General features: G+C 39.6%; 1 protein-coding gene across 1 annotated transcript; it reads left to right on the top strand.

The window, feature by feature from the left end:
- Window positions 1–3,509: 3,509 nt before the first annotated feature.
- Window positions 3,510–7,595, top strand: LOC139711618 (translocator protein-like). The gene is made up of 3 exons (XM_071623474.1): window positions 3,510–3,734; window positions 5,892–5,998; window positions 6,970–7,595. Exons 1-3 carry the CDS (start codon window positions 3,524–3,526, stop codon window positions 7,144–7,146), a joined length of 495 nt encoding a protein of 164 aa, XP_071479575.1. The 5' UTR covers window positions 3,510–3,523; the 3' UTR covers window positions 7,147–7,595.
- Window positions 7,596–9,384: the final 1,789 nt, after the last annotated feature.

Here is a 9,384-nt window from a genome sequence, read left to right as displayed (position 1 = left end):
TTCTACTAATATTGTTGCCTTCCCTCAATCCACATGTATGAAGGTGAACTTGTCCTTTAATTCTTCTCTCCCTCGGCTCTTCATTCTCTTTAATATTTTCCGGTGCACTCGATCCTCAATGGCGGGTTGATTCTTATAATTTTACACTCCTTAATTGTTGGCAGGCTAGAATGTGTGAGTGCATGGAAGCAGTAAACCAATTGTCATAAACCGCAATCATCAATATTGTGTATGCGCATTCTATTATGTTGTTTGAGTTCTTTGTTTGTTGTTGTTTTTTTTTATTATTATTTGTCTTTATGAATGGCCATGCGTGTGAGGTGTGAATATATTAGGGGGTGACGGGATTATAAGGGAAACACAAGAGAGGGTAAAGGGGTCAGACGTGTATTTCTGTGCTAATGTGTGTGTGTGTGTGTGTGTGTGTGTGTGCGTGTGCGTTCGTGTATCCTTCCTTTTTCAACTCCACTTTTATTATAGACTATGAAATAAAACACTGAATAACAGACATTCAACCAAATTTGTTGTGAGACGTTGCACTATGGCTTGGACACTGGTAAGGTGATCTCAACCAAATGCTAACTGGATGAGTATAATGTTATCATTGTCTCACAAAGTTAGCCTGCACTTATGGATGATCTGCGCTAATTATCTATCAAGATTGTTAGTTTAGGTTTTTTTTTTTTAGTTAATTAGTTAGTCAGTTAGTTTGTTTGTTAGGTTTTTTTTTTTTTTACATTCGATTCAACAACAAAAGCCTTCTATGCTTCAAATCCCAGCTGTGTAATTAAAAACCTATCACACTGCGTGGTGAAAGAATAAATTTCTTGAAGTCATTCTGCAATGGGTGGTTCCCAGAGAACTCGTACAGCTCCTACTGCTCTCGGCCTCATCTGCATTTGAGTGGTTTGAGAACTGTCCTTCGATCACTTTGCAACTGCAATGTTTATAATGATAAATTGTTATTGAAGTCACTGTCACCCTGGACTGAAGCAAGCAACCACTGGCCTACCATTAGTTGGTGTTGAAAAAAAAAGTGTTTTGTTCTTTTATACCGAAGTTTAGTGCAGAATGTTTCTCTAAACTCCGTTCGTATTATTGCACACAGTGTACACGGTAGAAAATGCGCTCACGTTTTTAATAATAATAATAATAGTGAGACTCTTATAAAGCGCACATTTCTACCTAAAAAGATACTCAAGGCTCTATAGAACAGAGTACATATTGTGTCACGTTACAACAGTATCACAGAAAATAATAAGACAATAAACCAACAAACAATAGTCATATATACGTACACATACTACATACAGGTATACAATATTTTCAATTCAAATTAAAAATATGTCTTGAGATTCTTTTTGAAACTATCAATGGAAGATGCTTCTCTAAGAGATTTTGGTAGGCCATTCCATAGTTTTGGGCCCATATATGAAAAAGCCCGATCCCCCCAATTATGCTTGATTCGAGGTACCTGTAATTTTAGCGAGTTTGATGAACGGAGATTACGTGGTGGTTGGTGAAGATGAAGAGTATTTTGAAGGTAGACAGGGGCAAATTTACGCAATGTACGGTAAACAAGAAGAAGAATCTTGAAGTTATAATACGTTTTTCTACAGGAAGCCAGTGTAGGGACCGAAGTATTGGGGTAGTATGCACAGTTTTCTTCTTAAAAGTAAGTAATCTAGCGGCACAATTCTGAAGACGTTGCAGTTTACTGAGTTCTTTTTGTGGAAGCGCTGCGAAACAGAGAATTGCAGAAATCTAGACGAGACGAAATAAGAGCATGCATCAGTTTTTCTGCTGCTGATCTAGTTAAATATCTCCGAATTGAGCCCATGTTACGCAAATGAAATCTTACAGATTGGGATACTATATGAAATGTGGTCTTTGAATGTCAGATTTGCATCATAAACAACACCAAGATTACGAACTTTGAAGGCTTGATATTACTATTGCCAATTCTAACAAAACATGTATCAGAATTCACTGTAGACAACATCTGTTTGGATCCTATCAGAATAAATTCTGACTTACTGTCATTAGATTTGAGACCATTTCTTTCCATCCATGCCTTAACATCATCAATACATAATTCCAATCGTTTTAACAGCTTCAGTGAGTTCAGTCCTGGTTGGTGAAAAGGATACAAATATTTGTATATCATCTGCATAACAGTGATACTGAATGTCGTGTCTTTCAAAAATGTGTCTAATCCTTGAAAGATAAAGTGAAAATAGAAGTGATCCACCTACAGACCCTTGCGGGACACCGCAAGTAAGTGCAGCCGGATCAGAGTTACTGTCATTGATCTTAACATAATTGTGAACGGCTGGCAAGGTAAGATTGAAACCACTCTAATGCAAGTCCTGTGACACCAACAGATCTGAGAGTCTGGGTGAATCGATACATATAGGTAGGATTGATACATATAGGCCTAGAAAGAAGACGATGAAAACAAAACAATGATCACTGGAAAAAGAAGCCTTCAATAAATTCAATTCAAACTGCATAAATTTTGACCACCCGAGGATAATTGTATTTTAGGCCTATTCAGTTCTGTAGTCCTGAGTCATCGTGCACGCACGTATCAAATCGATACAGTGCGATTGCATCATCACCGATATCATTGTGATCGACATCGTTTGCGTAACCCGAAATTCTGCTACCGATTGGTAAGTATGACTACGAACCATAAACTTTGCAACGCGTACCTACTTTCACATCATCAAAACTTTGCTCAATAGGAGTCAATCAAAGGCTTGGCTTGTTTTCAGCTTCAGACTGGTTCAACTCAACTGAACTGTAGATCTAGATCTAATGTTAGTCGTTAGTCAAAAGATCAGTCTGTATCTGGTCGTCGGGGATATGTTCCGCGGAGACTGCGCCTGGCTTCACGGATCCCCTCCTAAACAGAAGAGGGTTGGCGATAGTACGTAAAAAAAAAAAGACTCCTCTGGACAGACGGATCTTTCTGTCTAATCTAGACTAGCTCTATATTAACGTAATACTAATAATAGATGCACGAACAACAATGTCAATGGCTTACACAAAGTCACAAAGTTTGTCTCTGTCTTAGCCATCATTCAAACCTGTACTTACAAGATTCTCACATTCTCTTTCTATGTGGGATTCATCGGGTCTCATTTGATAGTTTAGTAGATTGAAGGTGATTAAAAGTTGATAATGTTACTAGGTAATTAATTGGATGATGAAGACTTGCCTGCTATATGAGAGATATAGAGGTTATCGACTGACTTCAAGCTAGCACTGTGGAATTCTGTGTGAAATAATGACCTTGTCATAACTGATGGAGCATAGAGGTATCTATAGTTTTGTGGGAAATGAACATATTTGTGATCAATGGCTCTGTGAGATAAGTATATCAGAAGTGCCCAAATATTTTGGCATGCAGAGACACATATAGGGAGTTTCTCTCGCAGCTTCTGAAGTGCAAGCTTAGTGCAATGATTCATTCCCTTCTCTCTTATCTCCTGTCTACAGTAAACCAAGTTTTGCCATCATGTCTGACTATGTGAAGATAGCTGGAGCTGTGGTGCTTCCCTTCCTTGGGGGCTTTGCCTCGGCCAGGGTGATGAAGAAAGACACCATGACGTGGTACGACACCCTCAAGAAACCCTGGTGGACTCCACCCAAAGCGGCCTTTGGCCCCGTCTGGACCTCTCTCTATGCAGCGATGGGATACAGCTCATACCTTGTTTGGAGAGATGGTGGTGAGGGATAAAGCAAGCTCACAAAGAAACAAACAAATTGATGAACGGACAAATAAAGAATAAAGTAACAAGCACACAAACAAACAATAGACTGGTGCAATTTATACCTAGACTGCACATCATCAAGACCTGGGGCCACCTTAAAGTTTGTTTGAAGTGCAAAATGTGTGTTTGATTAGTTCACCTATGACAACATGAAAACATTTGACATATGAAAGAAAAGATGTTAACCTGTTGAGGATGAGCTCATTTCACTATAACACACATTACTCGTAGACACCTGCACCAGTATACTTTGGATTACTCTTCAATGGCTTTAAAATATGTTTGCCCATTATGTCTGGTAGTCATTGGGGAGATGCATGCATGCATAAGATTTAAACACATCACATTCACAGTGTCGTTATATTTTATTTCCAGGAAAACTGGTGCATTATTCATTTATACAGGCTGTGCTACTTGTCAGTATGTTTCCCACCAACTCAATTCTGCAAGATTTGCTTTTCATCTGTCTATGTATTGTGTCAATGCTTGTATGTGGTCACGTATCACATGAATTTTAAAATTGGTATGAATTTAGCACTTCCAATTAATGCACTCTTGAAGAACCAAAGAGTTGCAGTATTCACAGAACAGTCTGGCTGAGTAATGAGCACAGGTTTAAAGATCCTGTAGAATGGGGAAACATGGGTGCTCTGATCATGGAACTACAACAGACTCTGTTGTAGCTCCATGGTCTGATTTAATTGATCCTTATCCCATGGCTCGACACTAACTTTTTTGTTTGGTGGCCCGATGGGGCCACCAAAATCCTAAATTTCAAATTTTTGTGGCCCAAGAGAAAAATTTGGTGTCCTGAAAAAAAAAACAATAAAAAACATTTAAAGTCCTTTCTTTTAATGAGTCAAATATTTAAGATTTATGATAGTAAGAATTAGAAGTTGGACATATCTACTCATAAATTTACTGCGACCAGCCCCATACGCATAGCGTAATGGGGCTGCGGACGGTAGCATTTACGATCGTGACTAGGTAATATCGCGTCCAAATATCAACTTTAAATCGAAAAATTTATTCAATTTGAAGACTTACCACTGATGTTGAAGTATTGACAACAGGGTTCTTGCAACGTTTGGTTCTGTCAATAGTCCCTTTCTGTTCGAATTGATGACTTAATGTGACTCGGTCGAGAGAAACCTGGGAAAGCTACACTGAATTGACTGCCAGCGCATGCGCACGACAGACATCATATCCAGTCAATGGATTAGAAATTTGTGCGCATGCGCTGGCCGTCAATTCAGTGTGGCTCTCCCAGGTTTCTCTCGACCAACTTCACTGGTTAGTCTTCAAATTGAATAAATTTTTCGATTTAAAGTTGATATTTGGGCGCGATACTACCTAGTCACGATCCTGAATGCTACAGTCCGCAGCCCCATTACGCTATGCGTATGGGGCTGCTGGTCGCAGTTACTCATAAATAAACTTCAACAAACTTGCAACACTCACTCTCAGGCACTCATTCAGTCCTTTTCATCCATCCTTTGAACAAATTTAACTGCTAATTTCTGGCGCAAAAAGTTACGAATTTATCGACATACTTTTCAAAAAATTTTGGTGGCCCGAGGCGGGCCACCAAATTTGCCCTTTTTTGAAATTTGGTGGCCCGACTTTCATTTTTGATGGCCCCGGGCCACCGCTAGTGTCGAGCCCTGCATATCCGCTGCCCAGCAGGCCACCAGAGTACATTTAAAAACCACAAAATAGGACCTGTCAGCAACATATATGTTCATCAAAGTGTATGCTCATCGGTAACTGTCGACTTCAGTCAAGATTGTTTGGCTGTGTGTGTACTTACAAAGAGATGATGATGATGATAATGATGATGATGATGATGGTGGTGGTGGTGGTAAATGATGATTATGATGATGATGATACTGATGAAGAACAGCATGTATGCTACAACTGTATCACCATTCAGTGATAAAGCTGCACACAATTTATTATGGGGATTCTCAATTATAGCTGAGCTGGGCCAATCTTCCCACTCCATGGTAGCCTAGCACTACAGGGTCTGTTAAAGAAATCTTGTTGTGCAATGTTGGATGTGATTATGCCCTTACCATTCACTCACCTCCCTCCCTACCCCCTACATTGTAGGTGGTTTTGAAGGAAAAGCCTTGGTACCTCTCTGTGCGTATGGGGCTTCCCTGGCACTCAACTGGGTCTGGACTCCAGTCTTCTTTGGTATGAAGAAATTAGGCTTGGTAAGTAATTACTACGTGACTTATGAAAATATTATGATTAGGTCATGTTGCATCTTCATATTAACACCTATATTTTTCATTTGGTATCGTGCTGAGGACCCAGAAGTGAGCTTCTCAGTACGACTTTCTCTGAATCATTCAAATTTTTTGCATAATGTATTTGCAACCAAGTGTATTCTTGACTACGAGACAATGAGACTGAAACTAGCCTGGCATAGCAACAGCCAGTGCTGGGATAGAGACAGGTGGATTACGTTGTAAATGCACATGTATCTTTGTTCAGTGTCTGGGAAAAAGAGTAGGCCTATAGCAGAGTAATCTAGATTCTGGATTTGAAAAAAAAGAAAAAAGAACAGAATATCTATCCTGAAAGTGCATCACACATGTGTCAAACCATAACATATCCAACCCAAATAACCTTAACAAAACAAACCAATAGTTTACATGAAAACACCCTAGCTGAATATAACAATATCCTTGGAACATCTTTACTCATTGAAAACCACCTGATTTTGCTGTGATGCTTGTTTCCCATGGACATCTGCCTTGAGAGTACTTGGGATTAATCTTGAATGGGTCAAGCAGAATTCTGAAAGGTATCTAACATACCATCATACAGTTCTACTCTGAATTTTTAACCCAATCTGTAACTAGGGCATTTTGGTCTGGGCTGTTCTGCCTTTGGATGAACATAGCTAGTGATAGTGCCATCACACCACATAGTGTATGTGTAGTGTGTGGTGTATGTTCAATTCCACTGGAGTTGCCAATACACTGTGTAGATTTTGTGAGTGTGTGTGAATGTGTGTGTTGTGGGAGAGGTGGTAGCTATTACAGAAATAGACAAAAGCTCTATCCCATTAGTCATAAACATTTGTGGTAAGCATCATTCACCTGCAAAGGAAGCATTGAATTGCCACTAGGGTGCTGATTCATCCCTGAAACCCCCTCTTCCCTTCTTCATTTTTCAGTCCGTTGCCATCATCATTGCCTATGGTGGTGTCACTGGGGTGACGACGTACCTCTTCCACCCGATCAATCGCACCGCATCCATGCTCCTCTTCCCCCTTCTTGGCTGGATCTCCCTGGCATCCAGCATCAACATCTACACCTGGCTGTACAACCGAGAGGAAACCAAGACAGAGTGAGGTGTCCCCCAAGGCAGTCCATCTCTCCCAGTTTGTAGAGGACAGTGTTTTCTGGATGATGTGATGATGCTAATTACAGTTCGTAATTCCAAAGGTTTGTAAATCCGAAAATGAAATAAGGTTCATTATTTCAAACATTTGCTATTCCAAAGGTTCATCAATCTGAAAGAGAAATAAGGTTTGTTATTCCAAAGTTGTATTAATCAGTAAGTGAAAAAAAAAAAAACTTCATTGTTCTGAAGGTTCTTTGACCTGAAAGTGAAATCTGGCTTTAAATTCTGAGGTTTCATCTGTACACACCGTCTTTACATTTACATATTGTCGAACCTTTTTTCAGTTCCAGATGAACAAGCCTTTGGAATAAAGAACCTTATTTCATTTTCAGATTAGCGAACCTGCGTAATAAAGAACTTTATTTCATTTTTTGGTATTAACCAGCCTCCGGAGTAATGAACCATATAATTATCATTTTTGGAATTACAAACTTTTAGAATAATGCCATAAATGTTCAGGTTTATGAACATCTATGTACACTGTATATGAAATTTCTGTGTTTTGGAATAGCAAACTGTCATTTTTGGATTAATTGGACCGTGGAAATAACGAATGTCACCTGCTTATATCATGCGAGTCTTTGGACAGTATGAGGTGTGTTTTTGGAACTCTGGCGAATGCTTTCCTCTCACTGAGAATGTAAACAATCTCCCCTTTTTATAATGTAGACCTGTGTACTTAAGTTTAGTGCAGGTTTAAATATGGCCATCAAACTCTAATCAGTAGGGAAATAGCACTTATAAGCCCATTAAAAATAGAGAGAAAACCCATGTCAAAATAATGAATAGTGAAATCAAGAGGATTTTGGAGCTCATTCTCCTATAAACTGGGAGGACTTTTTCTCTTGAATTTTGTCATTGTCTTTACCGTGTAACCAGTTTTAATTGAAAATGTTTATACTGACTTGTATGAAAAGAGATTCCAGACATATAATGCTTGTATGTGCCACTACCTGGCAGCCATCTTCGACAATCACATGCCCCTGTGACCCGTAGAAAAATAAACGAACAAAGATATCAAAAACTCAAAGATATGATACCGTAGCTCCCAGCTGGGGATCTTTCAGCAGTTTTATTTTGATGCAATTCATTAGTCAGCATTGAATCTAAAGAAACCAGTAATAGTAAAAACTGTGGAATAAGCTGGCACAAAGTGTGTAAGTTTGTGCTATTTGCTGTCCTTCAATCAAATCATGTAATCTGTGAGTTTAGATAAAAGGGAGATGTACTGTCATATTTGCATTTGGTGAGGTATTCCATGCCAGTTGATTGTTAAACAGATAAGCCAAGAAGATAGAGTGAGAACCAAGCTAAGAAAATTCTCAACCTTCTTCCAATCATAGTCCAAAATCCTTATAGACTTTGTACAGGAGCCACCAGGGTGCATGTGGGCAGTGTGTAAAGTGGGTATCTCATTGGCTTGGGGTCTAAGTGGCGACCTGGTGACGACTTGAATCTCACTGGTTGCTGAGTGGTCATGGAGATGTCTCTGCTGTGTGGCGTTTCCTGGAGACTTGCCCTGGCCTCCAGGGACTTGCCAGAGAATCAAACATGTTAAGATTTTGGGAGACTTTTCCAGTCTTCAGTTGGTCTCAAGGCATCTCTGCAATGTTTCCACAACATCTTAGTGGCGGCCGAGTAATACAGACTGATTTTGTCTGCAAGGTCTGTGATACATCTCCTTGACCTTGCAGAGATGTCTTCTCGACTGAGAAGACATCTCAGAGGCATAGTGGCGGCATCTCTGCGACTTCCTGGCGAATAAAGTTGTTGTCTAGGTTGAAGACATCTCGGACACTGCCTTGGAGTCACCTTCTTGGTGAGAGCGGAAGCTACGTGTATTTCTTGGTCTTTAAAGTCGAATGAGTTGTGGCGACTGATTAGTCGAAGCAGTCATGGCGAAGTCTCCCCCAATAAGATAGGTCCTTAAATAACCCAAGAAGAGATTTTATTAGAAGCACACTCATGTATTCATGACAGGGACTACTGCCACATTGCAATTCTTCTGAGGTGTACAGTCATCTACCATTTAAATTTAACTCTGTACATACCACATGTCTTCCTCTTATAGCTCTGAACACTGCATTTATTCACAGTCACGACGATTTGACCAAATTTACCTACAGCATGTGATCATGTGCCATAATTGGTTTGACAGTTCACTACATACATTTGTTGTTCTGTT

The sequence above is a fragment of the Diadema antillarum genome, unplaced genomic scaffold (genome assembly GCF_040938485.1).
Source record: "Diadema antillarum isolate AM-2024a unplaced genomic scaffold, OU_Dant_1.0 seq00001676_RagTag, whole genome shotgun sequence".
Classification (NCBI taxonomy): Eukaryota; Metazoa; Echinodermata; class Echinoidea; order Diadematoida; family Diadematidae; genus Diadema; species Diadema antillarum.
Note: the sequence above shows the minus strand (reverse complement) of the source record. Positions and strands in the feature narration are given on the sequence as shown.

What these genes read in the sequence shown, in the direction of transcription:
- LOC139711618 (XM_071623474.1), top strand. Translation starts at nt 3,524, where the DNA reads ATGTCTGACTATGTGAAGATAGCTGGAGCTGTGGTGCTTCCCTTCCTT. An exon ending in CCTTGTTTGGAGAGATGGTG is followed by an intron (nt 3,735 to 5,891) that starts GTGAGGGATAAA and finishes CCTACATTGTAG; the next exon opens with GTGGTTTTGAAGGAAAAGCC. An exon ending in GTATGAAGAAATTAGGCTTG is followed by an intron (nt 5,999 to 6,969) that starts GTAAGTAATTAC and finishes TTCATTTTTCAG; the next exon opens with TCCGTTGCCATCATCATTGC.